The 24,059-nt window shown below is 36.8% G+C and overlaps 2 protein-coding genes and 1 long non-coding RNA gene across 4 annotated transcripts in view; 2 read left to right on the forward strand and 1 right to left on the reverse strand.

Moving 5' to 3' along the window:
* LOC113043678 (piggyBac transposable element-derived protein 4-like) overlaps positions 1–24,059 on the forward strand; it is a 75,150-nt gene that overhangs the window by 15,790 nt on the left and 35,301 nt on the right. The window lies entirely within an intron of this gene.
* Positions 1–24,059, forward strand: part of LOC113043839 (uncharacterized) — a 36,471-nt gene that overhangs the window by 7,419 nt on the left and 4,993 nt on the right. The window lies entirely within an intron of this gene.
* Positions 2,796–6,867, reverse strand: LOC113043768 (G2/M phase-specific E3 ubiquitin-protein ligase). 2 transcript variants are annotated; one of them, XM_026203357.1, is made up of 8 exons: positions 6,683–6,867; positions 6,427–6,597; positions 5,993–6,333; positions 5,560–5,870; positions 4,997–5,175; positions 4,540–4,712; positions 4,239–4,453; positions 2,796–3,902 (listed from the first exon to the last, which is right to left on the reverse strand). In XM_026203357.1, exons 1-8 carry the CDS (start codon positions 6,782–6,784, stop codon positions 3,658–3,660), a joined length of 1,737 nt encoding a protein of 578 aa, XP_026059142.1. In that variant the 5' UTR covers positions 6,785–6,867; the 3' UTR covers positions 2,796–3,657. The 2 variants fall into 2 exon arrangements, with proteins under 2 accessions (XP_026059142.1, XP_026059141.1); XM_026203356.1 differs by having other exon boundaries at positions 5,993–6,597; positions 6,683–6,864.

Here is a 24,059-nt window from a genome sequence, read left to right on the forward strand (position 1 = left end):
GATTTTTCCAATTACAGCTTGTAGCTCACTGTCCTCTGCCGTTGCTTTAGCAATCTGTCTCCATTTCTCCTCAGACACTGGTATGTGTTTCTGAATGCAGTCAACATGAACCTGCACTTCATGTTCTGTGTTACTTGATCCTGTATGGGTCAAAGATGCTCTACTGAGTGCATCTGCCATTACCAGGTGCTTCCCTGGTGTGAACTCGAACGTCAGGCTGTATTTCTGGAGACGGAGCATTAACCGTTGGATGCGAGGAGGAGCATCTCCTAGTGCCTTTGTTGAGATCGCTATTAGCGGTTTATGATCAGTTTCAAGTACCACTTCTCTTCCATAAATGTATTCATGGAATTTTTCACATCCAAAAACTGCTCCTAATGTCTCTTTTTCAATTTGTGCATAGTTTCTTTCTGCCTCTGTCATCGTACGTGATGCATATGCCACTGGAAACCATGCTGTGTCATGTTTCTGAAGCAGAACTGCTCCAAGTCCATCCTTTGAAGCATCTGTAGATACTTTCACTGGAAGCTCAGGATCAAAAAATTTTAGCACTGGTTCTTTAACTAGGCAGTTCTTGAGCATGTCCCATTCAGTCACATGTTCATGCTCCCACCGCCACTCAGTTCCACTTTCCAGCAAACTTCGCAATGTCTTTGTGTTGGCCGACAGATTTGGAATAAATCTTCCCACATAATTGACTAAGCCTAATGCACGTTGCAGCTCAGTCTTGTCTTTGGGTTGTGGCATTTCTTTTATAGCCTTTACTTTTTCGGGGTCTGGTTGTATCCCAGCAGCAGATAGTCTGTCTCCTAGGTAAGTAATGTCTCTCACCCCAAACTGACACTTTTGTTTGTTCAGTTTCATTCCTGTTTTTCGTGCTTGTGCCATCACCTTTCTCAGTCGCTCGTCATGTTCTGCCCTTGTAGCACCCCATACGACTACATCATCCAGGAAAACTCCCACACCTTCCATTCCATCGAATATTTGCTGCACAATTCTATGAAAAACCTCTGGTGCTGAGGCAATTCCAAAAGGCATACGTAGGAAACAATGTCTACCAAAGGGAGTGTTAAATGTGCACAGTGTTGCACTTTCCTCATCCAGTTTAACTTGGTAGAACCCTGATGATGCATCCAGCTTGGAAAAGAGCTGTGCTCCAGCCATTGTGCTTGTGATGTCTGATTTAGTTGGCAACTTATAGTGCTCTCTTTTGATCCATTTATTCAGATCTCTTGGATCGATACAAAGTCTCAGATCACCATTCTTTTTTTCCACAATGACAAGAGAATTTACCCAGTCAGTAGGTTCTTCTACTTTTCTTACAATCCCTTTGTCTATCAAGGTATTCAGTTCTTTTCTCAGTCTTTCTTTCAGGGCTATTGGCACTTTTCTTGCTGCATGGATAACTGGTTCTGCATTTTCCTTCAGCCGAATTTTGTACTGATTAGGTAAGCAACCGATACCCTGGAATACATCTTTGTACTCTCTCACTATCTCTGAGGTAGAATCTGCACATATCTCTTTTCTTTTGCTATGTGCTGCGCCTCTAGTGGTCACTAGAGCGCTATCAATGACATGGACCCTCTTTATAAGCCCAAGTCCTTCACTTGCTTTCAGACCTAAAATCGGCTGCCTGTCCTCCTCCACCAGAACAAACAGTGCATTTATGGTGCGTCCTTCTCCTGAAAGACTCGCTCTGAAAACACCCATATGTGGAATCGGCTGATCGTTAAATGCTCTCAAGTCCAATTTTTTGGGTCTCACTTTTGGCTTTTTGTTCATCCTGTTATAATATTTCCTCGGCATGACATTTACTTGTGCACCTGTGTCAATTTTCATTGGCACCGTCACACCATCCACCATCAAAGGTGCTATCCATTCATCATTGCTACAGTCCTTATCAGACAGGATTGCTGCATCAACATACAGTGGTTCTTCGTCCTCACTATCACTTTCCTCTTGTTTCTGTCCGACTGCATGCACTTTTTTCTTTGTGAGACAGGACCTTGCAAAGTGATTTTTTCCTCCACACTTTCGACATTCTTTGCCATAAGCTGGACATTCTTTTGGAGCATGTTTACCTCCACATCTCTGACAGTCTCTGCCCTGAGGTTTCACTTTGTATTTCTGTGTTTGTCGCTTATCAAATCTTTTCTTTTGCTTTTGCACTGTATCAACAGCAGCAATTTCACTTTCGTTTTCAAACGACTTCAGTTGTATCTTTGCACTTTCTGCAGCTTGACATATCCCAACTGCCTTTTCAATGGTAAGTTCTGTTTCTTTTAGTAACAGCATCCTTACTCTTTTGTCTTGCACTCCTATTACAATTTGATCTCGTATCATTGAATTGCACAGTGTGCCGAAATTGCAGGATTGACTCTTAAGGCGCAAGTCTGTCACATACTGTTCTATTGATTCAGTCTCTTTTTGCATTCTGTTCCTGAAGACATACCGTTCATATGTTTCGTTCTTCCTCGGCGTGCAGTAATCTTCAAACTTGCTCAGTACTGCGGGCAGTGTGTCTCTTTCCTCCTCCGAAAAGACGAACGTGTTGTACACATCTAATGCAGCCCGACCAGCTACAGTTAGCAGCAAAGCTATCTTCCGTCGATCGTTTCTTTCATCGAGTCCAATAGCTAACAAATAAAGCTCAAAACTCTGTCTAAAGGCTTTCCAGTTCGCATGGACGTTACCCGTCAACTTCAACTCGTCCGGTGGGCGTATATTATTCATTTCACTCATTTTTTACGAGTTAACTCCTGGTACCATGTTTTGACTGTACTTCTCACACAGACTGCCATTCTCAAGAGTGCTTTATTGCTTCACATCTGTTAACAAACAACATAATGCAATGTAGCTAAATGGCGCCCTCTCTTGGTTAACTGTTACTATAGTCAGTATCAGTACAATAATCACACACCATCTCAACCCTGGACAGAGGGTATGCTCAAAAACATTGCAACAGACAGCACAGCTGTCAACAATGTCTTTGGGGAAAATCCCTACAGCGACCAAAACATTGATGCCATCCTAGCACAGTATGGAATTCAAACACTGCCTACACTTGATGAGGAAGAGTTCCCAGCTGTTAATGTAGAGCCACCTCAACTCATCCTCACTCAGCAACAACAGACATCTGTACACAATGCAATCCAACACCTTTCTGATCTAAAGTTAAAATATCAGGCTTGCTGTACTGCTATTATCAGTATTTTGCAAACACAGGTATAGTCCAATTCCAAGCCCAGAGACAAAAGTTAATTGGCTGCATCTATTATCCAGGACTGAAAGACATTAAGTTTAAACCTCTTTAAGTTTTATTTTCTGTTAAAATAAGGTGGTATGGGCAGTGCAGCTGATGGAGCTAATGCCAGGTAAAAAAAATACATTTTCAAAACAAATAAGATATATAAACATAACTTAAATAATAATAATAAAAAAAACTACACAAGTTTGAGCTAGCTCAAAAAGCTCAATATTGAATAACCGCCATCAACTGAATCGAACTGTTACTCATGCAAAATGAACAGGATTACTGCACCTAAATTTTTTGTTGAAGTGAGTTGCTTCAACAGCATTCTGTTCAATAACTTTCAAGCAGAAACACAGCTCAAGTGAAAACTGAATTTCCATTAATACGTTTTACACACAGTGACATCATGCAAGTCCAAAGGTTGGAGCTTGCAAAATTCCCTCAATCATGTGTTGTTTGAAGGCTTCATAGGAAGAGTGCAGTGGCAGGCGGAGTACAAGAATACAAGTATTTGCTTCTGGGAAGATTCTGTTGCCCTCATGAAGGAACTGAATTTGTGGACGGTGTGGAAATCCCAGTGGAGGCACTGTTGAAGCACCAGATGTAAACTCCAATACCTTCTCTAGGGTGACTGGACTGCATTCTCCTTCTGTAACACAAGAAAGTGGTGAGAAACACGCATGTTGATTTTATGTTAAGGCCACAACGTCTAGCCCTAACCTTTTGTATGCGTTACTTTGGAGCAATTTGCACGCTGACAGAGGACCACAAAAGCCTCAGTCAAGTACATTTTTGGTAAAATATTACAACACAATATGAAAAAAAGTTTAGGGGAGCTACCCACGTTCAAACAACCAGACTTCACAATGTCACTTCAACTATTGCATTTCAGCATTAATTTTCCTGCCAACTAGGACAACATAAGGACCACTAATAATGATATTTATGAAGTCTGTTATTATAACTTGTACAATAAATAGCATACCTTCAATATCAATTAACCAGTCACGCCAAAAGCATATTGTCATGTTTTCTCGGTCTCTCCTGTTGCTGCCTTGCACAGAGAAGTCCACATCAAATAAAGTGCATAGGTCCTTCGCCTGCAGTGGAATCTCCTCACTGACAAACATGTTGTAGAACACTGCCGGATTCTTCCTCAGCTCCTCCAGTAAACCAAGTGTTTTTAACCCCTCAACAAACCTATAAAAACATTTTAGAATGTGTGAATCGTCCTGGGCAAATGACGGTTTCTTTTTTCAGACAGGTAAGAGAGGTGAGGCACTTACTGGTCCAGGGCAGTCGCCAATCTTCCATTGACGAAGAAGTCTGCAGCTGACTGGACAAGGGAGTCCTTCTCCTCCAGGCTGGACACATGTCTTAAGGCACCTATAATGCTGAGACTATCTGCTGCCTCTGCAATTGCGCTGTTCGCCTCTCGGACTGTTGTTGCTTCCTGTATCTAAAAAGACAGACAGAGAGAAAAAAAAAAAAAAAAAAAAAATGATAATGAGTGGCTTGTAAAGACACCTTCCCTATATAAATTAGATGTTTAAGCAATAAAGCACTCGTGTTCATGAGAATGTTCATAGATATCCTCATGGCTGTGGTTTGGCCGCAGCCATGAGGCTGAAGGCCAAGTGACACAGGTAACCTGAACACGTTTGAAGCGATTCATAAATAATAGAAAATAAGGCTGTGTCACTGTACTGTACATTCAATGTATAACAACTTTCTCCTGCTTACTTTTATTAACTGTTCCCTGAAAGCATGGTCACAAACTTCATCCACCATGGCCGGTGGTGTTGGTATCCCACAGATTTGATTGAAAAGTCTTTCGGAAAAGAAATGTGGACCGACTCCTCCATGGACCACACACACAGCAATCATTTTTGCCACCCACATGTACAGTTTAGTCTGCAAAGCTAAAATGAAAGAAATAACAGTAAAATATTGCTCTGCTGTAATGCTTGTTAATTTAACACCTTAAAATGCTATGATTAATATTAGTGCTACTACAAATAACTTTTTATTGCACATTTCAAAACATGTTTCAAAAAGGTGATTCAGTACATTAAAGAAATTAAGAATCATGGAAAAATCCTAACCAAGAGTTAACAAATTAAGGCAAAATAACTAAACAAAAGACGATACAGACAAACACATGAAGAAACCTGCCCAATACATAAAACAAACAGAATAAACAAATCAGACAGGAGAAATAAGGGAGCAATCATGTTTCAGTGATGTACATTTCTAGAATTGTGCCAGTTGAAGGAGTACAGTCCTAAGAATTTGGGCTTCCCTACCTTGAGTATCAAGAGACAACTGCCGGTCTTTCTCGTGTCCCTCAAAGATATTTGACTGGTGGACGGCCCTCATCAACAGCCTTAGGTACTCTCTTGTCGGGCCGCCTTCATCAACTGCCCCTTCACCATTGTCATCTTCATCCACAAAAACAACATCCAATTTTGCTTCAGGGTTGAAGAACCTACGCTTGAATGCCCGCAGGCTACAAAGTAAAACATTATCCCTGCACACATTTATTTGGTTGCTTGTTGGACAGAATCTCCCATCAACTTTGCTGACCATTTTTTTCAATATGGTCTGTAGATCAATCCTGCAAACAAAGAAGTTCATGCATTTTATTTTAACCACCTGATTAAATGTAAAATGATATAGAAAATGAAACCTCTACATACACTAGAAAAATATAAAATCAAGTTAATGAGAAAAACTCACTCATCCACAGGTCCTCCGAGGTGATGTGTTGATACAGGAGGCTGATTCTGTGAAACCGACTCATCTTGTTCATCAAGAATAATGATTGGTTCTTGGACAGATGAAGGAGAGAGTGATGGTTCATCATAAAGAGTCAGGATTTCTTGTGGTTGTGAGAACAGAGTGAGCGGTGGCTGGGTGGAGGGCTCAGGCAGCAGAGGGCGGGTGGAGGGCTCAGGCAGCAGAGGGCGGGTGGGGGGCTCAGAGAGACTTGGCTGGGTGGAGGTCTCAGACAGTGATGACTGACCGTGAGATGTATGGTGTAGGGCATAAGCTCCATTTTGTTGATCTGAGAGAATTTCCTGAAGACAAACATGCATAATACATGAGCTTGCACAAATCAAAACACATTCAGTTTTCATTCGAGTCAGGAAATAAAAATGCAACACATTTACCTGTACATCCTTATTTGAAAACCAAAGCACATATAGAGTTGAGGATGCTTTAATGCCATGATCCATTATTGACCCGGAGGAACTACTCTCAACTGATCTTGATGATGCAGCTTCTTGCACCACAAAGATTTCACTGGCAATATCATCTTGTCCCACAAAGTCAAACAAGATCTAAAAAGATGTGAAAGTCAAGTTTTACAACCCATTGAACCACTGAGAAGACACTTGATATTTTCTTAAGCTGAACACACATCACCTGGATTGGCTCTGACAAACGGAATTTCCTCATATTGGTGTGTCCATTTGGATATTTAAATTTGATCAACACCCCATCTGAGGGTTCCTCACATGCAGACATTCGCTGACGTCTTGCCTCAATAGCCTGAAATGTGATCTCATAAAAAAAAAACCAAAAAAAAAAAAAAAAAAACCCCTTTCGCTAGTTTATCAAACTATTTTATTATAGACAAACCTTTTGACGTCTTTCCTCACAAGCCTGATAGACTAGTTTCTTCCTCTCCTATTAAAATACCACATTAAAATGTACACATGCATTATGTAAGAGAACGTAAACCATACATAAAACTTGGAAGCATTACCTTCTCCTGATCCACCAACAAACTTGTATTATACTCCTGGTCTTGCTGGGCACGTATTGCTCGCCATTCTTGAAGAGCCTAAAGCAAAAAAAAAAATAATAATAAATAAAATAGAATAAAAAAGGCATTGATCACAAATCACCATTAAATAGTAGGCTACAGGCACATAAAATTAATAAATACTATTCTATACGGTGTCAAAATTGGTTACCTGATTTGCAACCACACTTTGAGCTTGGGTACTCTCAGCCACAGGCGTGGTCTCATCTTGTACCGGAGCAATTGAGAGTGGTGGGAATGAATTTATGGATATGGCAGAGGATGTGGATGCCACCTGGTAGTACACAGAAAATCCAAATGATTTCACCTTCAGCAATAGAACACACACTCATAGTGGACAAAAAACACACATATACACATCCAGTCTAGCTTTTAAATGTTTTATATATATATATATATACACACATACATACACACACACACACACACACCACTCATCACTACAAAATTCATAGTGGACATAAAATGGACCTGATCTGAAACCACTTGTGAGGTCTCATCTACTGCTGGAGCTGCGAGTGGTGGGAATGAATTCAGGGACATGGCAGAGGGTGGTGATGTTACCTGAGCATAGAGAGGGTAACTTCAGTTATAGGTATAGACATTACAGAGAACACATTTATATGATTGTAGTATGATATAAATCCCTGTGTATAATTCCATACCTGCAACACAGTGGCTCGTGGCACGATGTAAAGCCTGCTTTTACCAACAACAGCTTTAAGTTCCTTCACAGAACTAACTTGCAATTTCTGGATCTTGCGTCCTTTGCCTGTCCTTGCCAATTCAAAGCCTACCAAATTTAAACTGATGCGAGGGTAGCTTTGGCAAACAAAGTTGTTTAATTCAGATAAACTCCAGTTTAACCCAATCTTTGAGTTGGTTCGTCCGGCCTCCATTGACTCGTGCACAGGTTTTCCTAAGAATGGAAGTGTAAACATCAGTATAATCGGTTCCTAGTGGCAAAGTAACATTCATTAGTTGCTACAAGATCTTTCAGGACTCATATTTTCAGACATAAATCACAGTGTTGCCAAACCCCAAAAGTAGATGTGTGACTACCACAGTTAACCTAAAATCATTTGTGTTTCTACCAAGTTTACAGCTTTGAAACTAAACGAACCCTACACTCCTAAGAAAATTGCATATGACAGAAGAAAGAGCCTGGTCTCACTCACACGGCAATCACACATTTGACCATATGTGAAAGAACATTAACATACAATATACGGTGTAGCTTACGGTCTGAATTCACCACCCAGATCTTCACACTAACCATAACCACCATTGACTAACTTCAGATAGCTGATGCAAAAGGATTCATTGGGAGGTATTCCTGGACACTTTCAAAGTGACGCCTTGGCATGCGAAAGTGTTGTATAGGTGTAACTATTAAAATGGCTACATGGAAACTTATGGAAATGCATCAGAGAGTAGACTTCTCTACAATATTTCTTTAAAACAAATGCTAAGTGTATTAATAGTTTCCCAATTCCCAATTTCCCAATATAGACACAGTATAACAAATCGGACCATACAGGCTCAAGCGAACATAAAATCCAAAGCAGCTCATTCCATAGCTTTCTTTGCAAGAAGGTTAGATAATAAGGTGTAAAAGTAAATAACACAATTCTTATCTGCTTCAATCTCATGTTTACCTAATCCATGTTTAGCCAGTTCCTCAAGTTCTATTGTGGGGGGCAGAAAACCATTATCTGGCCCTGGAAGGAGGAAAAGTTTTGCTTGCCAAATAGGGTTTTCCCTGCGGCCACCAGATCCTTCTGTAAAACACAAATACATAATGGTCAGCAGTGATTCTTGGTTAAAATGTTCCTGTGCGCCTATTTATGAGAGAGATTCACACTAATACACTTTAATAATGATGCTGACATGCATGATATTCTGGTGATTTTAAATGTACAAGACTATCTATGAAACTTTCCATGTTATCATGTCATGGAAGCTGATCTTTAAACACAATTTTTTTTTGTTTCAGACTCAAACAATAGGGGAGACTTTTATTCTTATGAAGATGTTATTGAACTATATGGTTTAAATGCATCAAAACAGAACTACATTAAGCTTACAAAGACTATTTGAATATGAATGTCCCTCAACTATAACTCATATATATATATATATATATATATATATATATCTTATGATTTACAGTTATTATTGTCATCACTTCAAAAAAAATCCCCTCCAATAAAAAAGCTTTACGTTTTATAAATGTAATCTTTAGTTTTTCCTTTTCTATGTATCCCCACGTCCATGGTTCTGTATTCAGTAAAAAAAAAAAAAAAAAAAAAAAACGTGGGGTAGCCACATACTGTGCTAACAAAAAAAAAAAACGTCTTTTAGGCAAACTCGTTGTACACGAACAATGTTTTCAATACTCGAGTTCATGTGTAGGGACCCTTATAATACTACAAGCAAAGTGTCATGTTGTGTCGAGCCTTCTTGATATTTAAAAAAAAACCAGCCATTTAATGTGTATTTGCAGTAGTTCTAGCCCCTAGCGAACCCATTCAAAAAGTCATTAGACCGTGAAGACAGTCAATCTTAAAAGTACAGTTTTTGTCGTCAATATCATTTTAAATGAACGTTTGACTCCAGTACATTCACACAAAGACCCTATAATACATTTTGGCAACTGTTTTGCTTCAAGTTATTAAACAACTACCCCGAACTTCTGATAGCACATTAGCAAATATGATGTTAAAAAAGAAAAAATACCTCGAACACGATGTATTCGCCGGCGAAATAGTCGTCTTGTTGTGGAAAGTAAGGTTGAATCATTACTCGCCGCCAGCTCCTGTCTTGCACGGGCTGCAGCATTAAAAAGACGATTAAAAATTGCTTCGCCCCCTGGCTGCTCCGACATGGTGCTAATCAGTGCTAATTACAAGTTAGCAGGTGCAATTTGAATGATTAGAACAACACGCTCTGCTCCCACCTAAAGTGCGATGCGGGCCTAATTTGCATAAAGATATCTGCAACGTAATTTCGCCTAGTCAAAACTCTAATTCAAGATATCTGTAATTACATTTTGACTAGGCTGAATGAAAATTACAGATATCTCAAATTTCAGATATCTCTAATCAAATTTAATTTCAAGATATCTATAACTTGATAATAGATATCTACAATTAAATTATGACTATCCCTAACTCCAGTTTGAGATATCTACAATGCCATTTTGATTAGTCATAATTCCAGTTACAGATATCTACAACGTCATTTCGCCTAGTCAAAACTTAATTTAAGATATCTGAAAAGGAACATGTAGATATCTTGAATTGACTTGAATTAAAGATATCTTGAACTGGAGTTATGACTAGTCAGAATCAAATTGTAGATATCTCAAACAGGAATTACAGATATCTACAATTCAGTTACAGATATCCGTAATTCACAAAGTGGATATCTGCAACTGAATTGTAGATATCTGTAATTATAAACCCCATACAAATGAATGGTGAAAGTGATGTCATTTGTCCTAGGAATAATATCTTTAAGGATATCTGAAATTACAATTATGGATAGGAAGAATGTAGTTGCGGATATCTGAAATGTTCTTTTTGACGAGGCAAAACTGAAATACAGATATCTGCAACACACATCCAGTCTAGCTTTTAAATGTTAAAAAGGCTTTCCATAGGTGTTCTGGTAATACTTTAAAGTTAAAGTAATGCACAGAACCGATTAAACAAGGTACAATTCACAATGACGGTGAGAAAAAAAAAAAAAAAAACATGTTTTATTAAAATAATTATTCTGAATAATTCATACATGACAAACAGCTGAAAACGATAATAAATACAAACATAACTGTATAAATAAAAGCGGAAAAAGATTAGAAACATGCACATCAGCACCACACTCTATTTAGCATAACACCGCCTGCAATAGGCTACTGGGTGAACTGGAATGTAGTAACATATTCCTAGTACACAGATTCCACATATTCCACATAGCCATTTCTCTCTAAATTGCTTTCGATATATAATCGAAAAAGTGTCTTAAATAAATGTTAAGTAATGTAACGTCATAAGTCTGATTGCAAATTTTAATCGATGTATTTCTAATGTATGCAATGCACACTAATGCTATTTAATTTGAAATTAAATGCCATCCAAACGGTAACTTTCCGGAGCTCCTACAACTAGTCCTAACCTTACCCAATATCCATGTTATTTTTCACTTTTCGATAATTTCGTTGAGTTTTATTGAAAATACATGCCTTTCCGATGTGATACGGGACGTGAAAAGGATAAAGAAAGAGCTCGGCAAAAGGCGGAATCGAAACCAAGATCCGTCGCGTCAAAACGTGCATGCTTGGCGCTTAACCATCTGCGCCACAGAAAACGATAATATTCCGATGTCTTTTAACATCTTTGACAAACACTACCCTACGTTTGTAGGTGGAGTTAAATCGTCCCTGTCGAAATAAAAACAAAATAATTATTAAAAATAGCCTACAGGAGCGTTTTATTTTCATAAGAGGGCAATCGAATGTGCCCATTCTCTTTTGTGCTCTGTATCTTGAAGTTTATCCGCCATGAACATTCATAAAAGGTTGCACTCGTCATTAAATTATGCACATATCCAAAAAGGAGTTCATTGCTATGCACATATCCAAAAAGGAATTCAGGATAACTAAAATAACAATTTTTACTAGTGAAAATGTAATTTTAACATGTAACAATTAAGTTAAAGATATCAAGAATTATGTGTATTACTAGTTGTAATTTCATTTTTGATATGATAAACGCATTTTTGCATTTCTGATGACGTCATTTGTGATATCAAGAATACGTGTCGTTACTAGTGGAAATGTAATTGTTGATATCAACAATTCAATTGTTGATATCAAGAATTGACGTCGGTACTAGTAACGTGTGATTGCTGATATCAAAAATAAAGGTCTTTACTAGTAAGAATTGTATTTCTGATATGTGAGATCGGAATTTCAACTAGTAAGAAAGTATTTATTGATATCAACAATTAAATTTGAATGGAAGTCTATGGTGGCATTTAACTAGTGAAAATACAATTCCTGATATCAAGAATTAACATTGTTACTAGTGGAAATTGAATTGTTGATATCAAGAATTAACATTGTTACTAGTGGAAATTAAATTGTTGATATCAAGAATTAACATTGTTACTAGTGGAAATTAAATTGTTGATATCAAGAATTAACATTGTTACTAGTGACAAATAAATTGTTGATATCAAGAATTAAATTGTTGATATCAAGAATTAAATTGTTGATATCAAGAATTAAATTGTTGATATCAAGAATCGACGTCTGTACTAGTAACCACGTGATTACTGATATCAAAAATAAAGGAGATCATGAATATTAATGAGATTTTCCGACACCCCTCGTTCAAGCGTCAGCATTGGCCAAAGATGGCAGAAGAACGTCCACGTGCAGAAACGGCTCCTCCTTTATTTAATTTATTTTTTCGTTGAAACTTCAAAATTATATTATTGCTGGATTATTATTATTATTATTATTATTATTATTATTATTATTATTATTATTATTATTTTGTTTGTTAATTGTAAAAAAGTAAGTTGATGCTGTTTCTTTTTATTGGCCACCAAGTCCTTCGGATACTTAAAAGGAAAATTGAACAAGGCATTCGTTTAGTTTTAAAAGTGTCTTCATGTCGTTTTTTCAGGCGTTTATTTTTGGTTTTATTACACTTTCCTCTAATACATCAAATAAAAAATAAAAAACAACCAAAAGGAAAAACATTAAAGGGGATAATGCATCATACAAACGTTTTACTGGACCTTTTTTTTCTTTTCTTTTTTTATAATATCGCTGGCTACCTGAATGATTCGTGTCCTAATATGCATTATGAAGCAGCGGTGGACATGAGGAATGATAAAGTCTATTGAACCTCTTTCTCATGTCTGTCTCAGCCATTTCAATGTTATGAAAGCCCATGAAACCTTGGGCTTGGATTTCACCAGAGCATCACATGTTGCCACTGGAGTCCTCTTCCAGATCTTAGAGACCTTGTGCTCTTCCACCTTCCATTTGACGATGCCCATGCTTGACCAATCCATCACCTTTCACCTCAGCTTCTTTAGCAATGCAGTGGTCGTCTTGAAGGTGTGTTTGGGGTCGTTATCATGTTGGAATACTTCCCTGTGGCCCAGTCTCTAAAGGGAGGGGATCATGCTCTGCTTCAGTATTTCACAGTACACGTTGGCATTCATGGTTCCCTCAGTGAACTGTATCATCTCCCCAGTACCGGCAGCACTCATGCAGCCCCAGACCATGACACTTCCACTACCAAGCTTGACTGAAGGCAAGACACATTGTCTTGTTGTACTCCTCACCTGGTCGCCGCCACACGCTTGACACTATCTGAAGGGAATACGTTTATTTTGGTCTCATCAGATCACAGGACATGGTTCCAGTAATGTCTTTAGTCTGCTTGTCTTCAGCAGACTGTTTGCAGGCTTTCTTGTGCATCATCTTCAGAAGAGACTTCCTTCTGGGACGACAGCCCTGCAGACCAATCTGATGCAGTCTGAGCACTGACAGGCTGACCCCCCACCCCTTCAACCTCTGCAGCAATGCTGGCAGCACTCATACGTCTATTTCCCAAACACGACATCTGGATATGATGCTGAGCACGTGCACTCAACTTCTTTGGTTGACCATGGCGAGGCCTGTTCTGAGTGAAACCTATCCTGTTAAACCACCGTGCTGCAGCTCAGTTTCAGTGTCTTGGCGATGTTCTTATAGCCCACGTCATCTTTATGTAGAGCAACAATTCTTTTTTTCAGATCCTCAGAGAGTTCTTTGCCATGAGGTGCCGTGTTGAACTTCCAGTGACCAGTATGAGAGAGTGAGAGCTAGATTAACACACCTGCTCCCCATTCACACTTGAGATCTTGAAACACTAACGAGTCACATGACACCAGGGAGAGAAAATGGCTAATGGACCCAATTTGAAAATTTTCACTTAGGAGTGTACTCACTTTTGTGGCCGGCGCTTTAGACATTAATGGGTATGTGTTGAGTTATTTTGAAGGGACAGTAAATTTACACTGTTATACAAGCTGTACACTCACTACTTTAAATTGTAGCAAAGTGTCATTTTTTCAGTGTTGTCACATGAAAAGGTATAATAAAACGTTTACAAAAATGTGAGGAGTGTACTCACTTCTGTGAGATACTGTATATTTAATCAAGTTTGTTTTATTGGGGTAAATTATCTACAAGCTTTAAACATATTTCTATGCACACCAATAATATTAAACTACTGTCGCTACACTACGGTTATACACATTTATTGCATTTATTTTCAATTCAGCCAGAAACCTATGAGTTATGATGGATCATCAGTTATACTTCACAGACCACATTGCTACAACGAGCCAGTCCTGCAGATTTGCCTTATACAACATTAGGAAGATTAGACCCTTCCTGTCAGAGCAAGCCACAGAACTTCTTGTCTACTCTCCAGACTGGACTATTGTAATGTCCTCCTGGCTCTTCCTGCATGTACTGTCAAGCCTTTGCAACTGATACAGAATGCAGCAGCAAGGGTTGTCTTTAATGAGTCAAAAAAAGCTGACGTTACTCCTCTCCTCATCAGGTTACACTGGCTACCAGTAGCCGCTCGCATCAGATTCAAGGTACTGATGCTTGCCTACAAGACGACCACTGGCACGACACCAACATACCTAAACTCACTGGTTAAATCATATGTGCCCTCCAGAAGTTTGCGCTCTGCAAGTGAACGACGCCTTGTGGTGCCATCCCAAAGAGATCCAAAATCACTCTAACGGACCTTTTCCTGGACTGTGCCCAGCTGGTGGAATGACCTCCCAATCTCAATTCGTACAGCTGAGTTTTTACTCATTTTCATGAAACATCTTAAGACTCATCTTTTTCGCAAGCACTTAACCAACTAATACTAGCACTTTTCTTTCTTTTCATATTTAATATTAAAAAAAAAAACCTGGATATGCGTTCTGTACTAGACTAACTGAGACTTGTCATGGCACTTGTATACTGTTGTTGTTCTCTTGTTGACCTGACTGCTTCTATTGTTCTCATTTGTAAGTCGCTTTGGATAAAAGCGTCTGCAAAATTATTAAATGTAAATAAAACTGAAAAAGGCTTAGAAGAATCCTTAGAAATCTGAAAAATTAATACCACAGCCTTAATCTTTCAGTTGAATTGGCTGATAGTTTAGAGTTTGATTTTGCCAGGGGCTATTTGAATACAATGAATTATATTTACACTAAGTGAAAATAGCATATTTTATTAGCAATAGATTGTATTTGCCTTATTTGATAATATGAGTATTTTCTTACAGTAATAGTAGTTTGATGCTGTTTGTGTTGCTTATTGCAAGTAGTGACCAATATGTGCACCTCATTATTGTATTAGGCTACATTATAAAACAGTATATGCTACAATAATAACATATTGAGAGTAAATTATAATTGTTATTTACAAATGATTAAATGGAAACCTTCCCTACAATTAGCCCTAGCCTTACACAATATCCACGTTATTTTCCACTTTTCGATAATTTCGCTGAGTTTTATTGAAAATATAAGCCTTTCGATGTGATAGGGGACGTGAAAAGGGTGAAGTAAAAAGCTCGGTAGAAGGCGGGATCGAACCCGGGTCTGTCGCCTCCAAAAGCAATTGCTTCGTGCTCTACCGTCTGCGCCACATTAACTGATAGGGTAATGATGTCTTTTTGCACTTTTGACAAACATTAACACGTGTTGGTAGGCGGAGTTCAATATTCTCTGTCAAAATAAAATAAAAATAATTATTAAAAATAGCCTACAGGAGCATTTTATTTTCACGAGAGGGCAATCGAATGTGCCCATTCTCTGTTGGACTCTTTACCTTGTCGTCTATCCTCCATAAACATTCATAAAGGGTTGGACTCGTCATCAAATTATGCACATATCCAAAAAGGGGTTCATTGATATGCACATATCCAAAAAGGAATTAATGATATCTTAAATTACAATTTTTACTAGTGAAAATGCAATTTTAACATGTAAGAATTAAGTTACTGATATCAAGAATTAAGTGTATTACTAGTTGTAATTTCATTGTTGATATGATGAACTTATTTCTGCGAGTGATGACGTCATTGTTGATATCAAGAATACGTGTTGTTACTAGTGGAAATGTAATTGTTGATATCAAGAATTCAATTATTGATATCAACAATTAAATTGTTGTTATCAAGAATTAAATTGTTGATATCAACAATTCACATGTTTAAATGTTAAAACGGCGCCAAAACTATTACAGATATCAAAATGCATTTGTTACTAGTTACAATTCTAAATTCACATATCAGCTTTGTATTTCTTACTAGTAAAAATATAATTTTTGATATCAACAATGACATTTTTACTAGTAAAAATGTGAATTCTTGATATCAACAATTTAGTTGTTACTAGTTGAAATGTTAATTCTTGATATCAAAAATGTAATTGTTACTAGTGACACTGTTCATTTCTGATATCTGAAAATGTATTTCTGATATCAACAATTGGGAGGGTAATTTCTGATATCTAAAATGGCATTCTTACTAGTAACAATCACATTCATGATATCAGAAATGAACATTGGCTATGGCAAGCCAAATTAACTTTTATTCATTCGCAGGATATGTATTCTTGATATCAACAATTCAATTTTCACTAGTAACAATGTTAATTCTTGATATCAACAATTACATTTCCACTAGTAACAATTATAATTTTTGATATCAACAATTACATTTCCACTAGTAACAATGTTAATTCTTGATATCAACAATTACATTTCCACTAGTAACAATGCTTATTCTTGATATCAGGAATTATATTTCAACTAGTAACAATGTTAATTCTTGATATCAATTATTTTTAACCTGGGAATGCCAATAGGCAAGCCAAATTAACTTTTATTCATTCGCAGGATATGTATTTTTGATATCAACAATTCAATTTTCACTAGTCAAAATGTTAATTCTTGATATCAGGAATTAGATTTCTACTAGTAACAATTGCTATTTTTGATATCAACAATTAAATTTCCACTAGTAACCATGTTAATTCTTGATATCAGGAATTGTATTTTCACTAGTTAAATGTCACCATAGGCTTCCATTCAAATTTAATTGTTGATATCAAGAATTGCTTTCTTACTAGTTGAAATTCCGATTTCACATATCAGAAATACAATTCTTACTAGTAAAGACCTTTATTTTGATATCAGTAATCACATGGTTACTAGTAAAGACGTCTATTCTTGATATCAACAATTTAATTCTTGATATCAACAATTTAATTGTCACTAGTGACAATGTTCATTTCTGATATCATGAATGTGATTGTTACTAGTAAGAAAGCCATTTTAGATATCAGAAATTATATTGATATCAGAAATTATTTTTCAGATATCAAAAATAACAATTGTAACATGTTGAAATACATTTACTGATATCAAGAATTAACATTTCAACTAGTAACAACTAAATTGTTGATATCAAGAATTCACATTGTTACTAGTAACAAAGTAATTGTTGATATCAACAAAGACAGTTGATATCTGAAATTGTCCTTGCAACTAGTGAAAATAGAATTACTGATATCTTAAATAACATTTTAACTAGTAAAAATACTTTTACAGATATGTAGAAATGCCATTTTTACATGTAAGAATAGCTATGGTAATGAGATCATGAATATTAATGAGATTTTCGACACTCCTCCTTTTTCAGCATTTGCCAAAGATGGCAGAAGAACGTCCACGTGCAGAAACGGCTCCTCTTTTATTTATTTTTTTCAGTGAAACTTGAAAAATTATATTATGGCCGGATTCATTTGTAAAAAAAAATTGTTAATTGTAAAAAATATATATATATACATTTATGCTGTTTCCTTTTATTGGCCACCAAGTCCTTCGGATAATTAAAGGAAAAGTGAACAAGGCATTAATTTAGTTTTAAATATTACCGTTTTGTCGCTTTTTCAGGTGTTTATTTTTGTTTTTATTACACTTTCTTCTAATACATCAAATAAAAAATACATCTAAAGGAAAAAATATAACAGATAACAATGCATCATACAAACTGGACTTTATTTTTTTTTTTTTTTATTTATTTTTTTATATCGTTGGCTACATGAATGAATCGTGTCCTAAAAGGAATAATTTTTTATATAACATGTTAACCGGTACTTGAAGCATCGGTGGACAAGAGGAATGGTAAATATATGTACACTGTTATACAAGCTGTATACTCACTACTTTACATTGTAGCAAAGTGTCATTTCTTCAGGTACTGTCACGAGAAAAGGTATAATAAAAATACGAAACGTGAGAGGTGTACTCAGAGCCAGCCAGCCCAACATTCCCTACAATCTTTAATATAAAACTCCAGATATAGAAAAGTACTTATTTTGATTACATCCACAATCTATACAGGTGTTCCAGTAATACGTTAAAATTAAAGTAATGCACAGAACCAATTAAACAAGGTACAATTCACAATGACGGTGAGAAAAAAAAAAAACATGTTTTATTAAAATAATCATTCTGAATAATTCATACATGACAAACAGCTGAAAACGACAATAAATACAAACACAACTGTATAAATAAAAGCGGGAAAAGATTAGAAACATGCACATCAGCACCACACTCTATTTAGCATAACACCGCCTGCAATAGGCTACTGGGTGAACTGGAATGTAGTAACATATTCCTAGTACACAGATTCCACATATTCCACATAGCCAATTCTCTCTAAATTGCTTTCGATATATAATCGAAAAAGTGTCTTAAATAAATGTTAAGTAATATAACGTCATATGTGTGGTTGCAAATTTTAATCGATGTATTTCAAATGTATGCAATGCACTAATGCTATTTAATTTGAAATTAAACGCCATCCAAACGGTAACTTTCCGGAGCTCCTACAACTAGCCTTAACCTTACACAATATCCATGTTATTTTTCACTTTTCGATAATTTCGTTGAGTTTTATTGAAAATACATGCCTTTCCGATGTGATACGGGACGTGAAAAGGATAAAGAAAGAGCTCGGCAAAAGGCGGAATCGAACCCAGGTCCGTCGCGTCAAAACGTACATGCTTGGCGCTTAGCCATCTGCGCCACAGAAAACGATAGTACATTAATGTCTTTTAACATCCTTGACCAACACTACCCTACGTTTGTAGGTGGAGTTAAATTGTCCCTGTCGAAATAAAAACAAAATAATTATTAAAAATAGCCTACAGGAGCGTTTTATTTTTATAAGAGGGCAATCGAATGTGCCCATTCTCTTTTGTGCTCTGTATCTTGAAGTTTATCCGCCATAAACATTCATAAAAGGTTGCACTCGTCATTAAATTATGCACATATCCAAAAAGGAGTTCATTGCTATGCACATATCCAAAAAGGAATTCATGATAACTAAAATAACAATTTTTACTAGTGAAAATGTAATTTTAACATGTAACAATTAAGTTAAAGATATCAAGAATTATGTGTATTACTAGTTGTAATTTCATTTTTGATATGATAAACGCATTTTTGCATTTCTGATGACGTCATTTGTGATATCAAGAATACGTGTCGTTACTAGTGGAAATGTAATTGTTGATATCAAGAATTGACGTCGGTACTAGTAACGTGTGATTGCTGATATCAAAAATAAAGGTCTTTACTAGTAAGAATTGTATTTCTGATATGTGAGATCGGAATTTCAACTAGTAAGAAAGTAATTATTGATATCAACAATTAAATTTGAATGGAAGTCTATGGTGGCATTTAACTAGTGAAAATACAATTCCTGATATCAAGAATTAACATTGTTTCTAGTGGAAATTGAATTGTTGATATCAAGAATTAACATTGTTACTAGTGAAAATTGAATTGTTGATATCAAGAATTAACATTGTTACTAGTGGAAATTAAATAGTTGATATCAAAAATAGCAGTTGTTACTAGTAGAAATCTAATTCCTGATATCAAGAATCAACATTTTAACTAGTGAAAATCGAATTGTTGATATCAAGAATTAACATTGTTACTATTGACAAATAAATTGTTGATATCAAGAATTAAATTGTTGATATCAAGAATTAAATTGTTGATATCAAGAATCGACATCTGTACTAGTAACCACGTGATTACTGATATCAAAAATAAAGGAGATCATGAATATTAATGAGATTTTCCGACACCCCTCGTTCAAGCGTCAGCATTGGCCAAAGATGGCAGAAGAACGTCCACGTGCAGAAACGGCTCCTCCTTTATTTAATTTATTTTTTCGTTAAAACTTCAAAATTATATTATGGCTGGATTATTATTATTATTATTATTATTATTATTATTTTGTTTGTTAATTGTAAAAAAGTAAGTTGATGCTGTTTCTTTTTATTGGCCACCAAGTCCTTCGGATACTTAAAAGGACAATTGAACAAGGCATTCATTTATTTTTAAAAGTGACTTCATGTCGTTTTTTCAGGCGTTTATTTTTGGTTTTATTACACTTTCCTCTAATACATCAAATAAAAAATAAAAAACAACCAAAAGGAAAAACATTAAAGGGGATAATGCATCATACAAACGTTTTACTGGACCTTTTTTTTTCTTTTTTTTTTTATAATATCGCTGGCTACCTGAATGAGTCGTGTCCTAATATGCAATATGAAGCAGCGGTGGACAAGAGGAATGATAAAGTCTATTGAACCTCTTTCTCATGTCTGTCTCAGCCATTTCAATGTTATGAAAGCCCATGAAACCTTGGCCTTGGATTTCACCAGAGCATCACATGTTGACACTGGAGTCCTCTTCAAGATCTTAGAGACCTTGTGCTCTTCCACCTTCCATTTGACGATGCCCATGCTTGACCAATCCATCACCTTTCACCTCAGCTTCTTTAGCAATGCAGTGGTCGTCTTGAAGGTGTGTTTGGGGTCGTTATCATGTTGGAATACTTCCCTGTGGCCCAGTCTCTAAAGGGAGGGGATCATGCTCTGCTTCAGTATTTCACAGTACATGTTGGCATTCATGGTTCCCTCAGTGAACTGTATCTCCCCAGTACCGGCAGCACTCATGCAGCCCCAGACCATGACACTTCCACCACCAAGCTTGACTGAAGGCAAGACACATTGTCTTTGTACTCCTCACCTGGTCGCCGCCACACGCTTGACACTATCTGAAGGGAATACGTTTATTTTGGTCTCATCAGATCACAGGAAATGGTTCCAGTAATGACTTTAGTCTGCTTGTCTTCAGCAAACTGTTTGCAGGCTTTCTTGTGCATCATCTTCAGAAGAGGCTTCCTTCTGGGACGACAGCCCTGCAGACCAATCTAAAGCAGTCTGAGCACTGACAGGCTGACCCCCCACCCCTTCAACCTCTGTAGCAATGCTGGCAGCACTCATACGTCTATTTCCCAAACACGACATCTGGATATGATGCTGAGCACGTGCACTCAACTTCTTTGGTTGACCATGGCGAGGCCTGTTCTGAGTGAAACCTATCCTGTTAAACCACCGTGCAGCAGCTCAATTTCAGTGTCTTGGCGATGTTCTTATAGCCCACGTCATCTTTATGTAGAGCAACAATTCTTTTTTTCAGATCCTCAGAGAGTTCTTTGCCATGAGGTGCCGTGTTGAACTTCCAGTGACCAGTATGAGAGAGTGAGAGCTAGATTAACACACCTGCTCCCCATTCACACCTGAGATCTTGAAACACTAATGAGTCACATGACACCAGGGAGAGAAAATGGCTAATGGGCCCAATTTGAAAATTTTCACTTAGGAGTGTACTCACTTTTGTGGCCGGCGCTTTAGACATTAATGGGTATGTGTTGAGTTATTTTGAAGGGACAGTAAATTTACACTGTTATACAAGCTGTACACTCACTACTTTAAATTGTAGCAAAGTGTCATTTCTTCAGTGTTGTCACATGAAAAGGTATAATAAAACGTTTACAAAAATGTGAGGAGTGTACTCACTTCTGTGAGATACTGTATATTTAATCAAGTTTGTTTTATTGGGGTAAATTATCTACAAGCTTTAAACATATTTCTATGCACACCAATAATATTAAACTACTGTCGCTACACTACGGTTATACACATTTATTGCATTTATTTTCAATTCAGCCAGAAACCTATGAGTTATGATGGATCATCAGTTATACTTCACAGACCACATTGCTACAACGAGCCGGTCCTTCAGATTTTGCCTTATACAACATTAGGAAGATTAGACCCTTCCTGTCAGAGCAAGCCACAGAACTTCTTGTCTACTCTCCAGACTGGACTATTGTAATGTCCTCCTGGCTCTTCCTGCATGTACTGTCAAGCCTTTGCAACTGATACAGAATGCAGCAAAAAGGGTTGTCTTTAATGAGTCAAAAAAAGCTGACGTTACTCCTCTCCTCATCAAGTTACACTGGCTACCAGTAGCCGCTCGCATCAGATTCAAGGTACTGATGCTTGCCTACAAGACGACCACTGGCACGACACCAACATACCTAAACTCACTGGTTAAATCATATGTGCCCTCCAGAAGTTTGCGCTCTGCAAGTGAACAACGCCTTGTGGTGCCATCCCAAAGAGATCCAAAATCACTCTAACGGACCTTTTCCTGGACTGTGCCCAGCTGGTGGAATGACCTCCCAATCTCAATTCGTACAGCTGAGTTTTTACTCATTTTCATGAAACATCTTAAGACTCATCTTTTTCGCAAGCACTTAACCAACTAATACTAGCACTTTTCTTTCTTTTCATATTTAATATAAAAAAAAAAACCTGGCTATGCGTTCTGTACTAGACTAACTGAGACTTGTCATGGCACTTGTATACTGTTGTTGTTCTCTTGTTGACCTGACTGCTTCTATTGTTCTCATTTGTAAGTCGCTTTGGATAAAAGCGTCTGCAAAATTATTAAATAAAACTGAAAAAGGCTTAGAAGAATCCTTAGAAATCTGAAAAATTAATACTACAGCCTTAATCTTCCACTTGAAATTGGCTGATAGTTTAGAATTTGATTTTGGCAGGGGCTATTTAAATACAATGAATTATATTTACACTAAGTGAAAATAGCATATTTTATTAGCAATAGATTGTATTTACCCTATTTGATAATATGAGTATTTTCTTACAGTAATAGTAGTTTGATGCTGTTTGTGTTGCTTATTGCAAGTAGTGACCAATATGTGCACCTCATTATTGTATTAGGCTACATTATAAAACAGTATAGGCTACAATAATAACATATTGAGAGTAAATTATAATTGTTATTTACAAATGATTAAATGGAAACCGTCCCTACAACTAGCCCTAGCCTTACACAATATCCACGTTATTTTCCACTTTTCGATCATTTCGTTGAGTTTTATTGAAAATATATGCCTTTCGATGTGATAGGGGACGTGAAAAGGATGAAGTAAAAAGCTCGGCAGAAGGCGGAATCGAACCCGGGTCTGTCGCCTCCAAAAATAATTGCCTCATGCTCTACCATCTGCGCCACAGTAGGCTAATGAAGTCATTTTGCACTTTTGACAAACATTAACACACGTTGGTAGGCGGAGTGGAATAGCCTTTGTCAAAATAAAATAAAAAATAATTATTAAAAATAGCCTACAGGAGCATTTTATTTTCAGGAAAGGGCAATCGAATGTGCCCATTCTCTGTTGGACTCTTTACCTTGTCGTCTATCCTCCATAAACATTCATAAAGGGTTGGACTCGTCATTAAATTATGCACATATCCAAAAAGGGGTTCATTGATATGCACATATCCAAAAAGGAATTAATGATATCTTAAATTACAATTTTTACTAGTGAAAATGCAATTTTAACATGTAAGAATTAAGTTACTGATATCAAGAATTAAGTGTATTACTAGTTGTAATTTCATTGTTGATATGATGAACTTATTTCTGCGAGT

This window comes from Carassius auratus, chromosome 25 (assembly GCF_003368295.1).
Source record: "Carassius auratus strain Wakin chromosome 25, ASM336829v1, whole genome shotgun sequence".
Taxonomy (NCBI): Eukaryota; Metazoa; Chordata; class Actinopteri; order Cypriniformes; family Cyprinidae; genus Carassius; species Carassius auratus.

Bases quoted from the DNA above. Each gene is read 5' to 3' on its own strand.
- LOC113043768 (XM_026203356.1), bottom strand. From the start codon at position 6,784: ATGTCTGCATGTGAGGAACCCTCAGATGGGGTGTTGATCAAATTTAAA. The intron at 4,713-4,996 runs GTAAGCAGGAGA...CTGTCTTTTTAG, and splicing joins TCAGGGAACAGTTAATAAAA to ATACAGGAAGCAACAACAGT. The intron at 3,903-4,238 runs GTATGCTATTTA...CTTGTGTTACAG, and splicing joins CTGGTTAATTGATATTGAAG to AAGGAGAATGCAGTCCAGTC.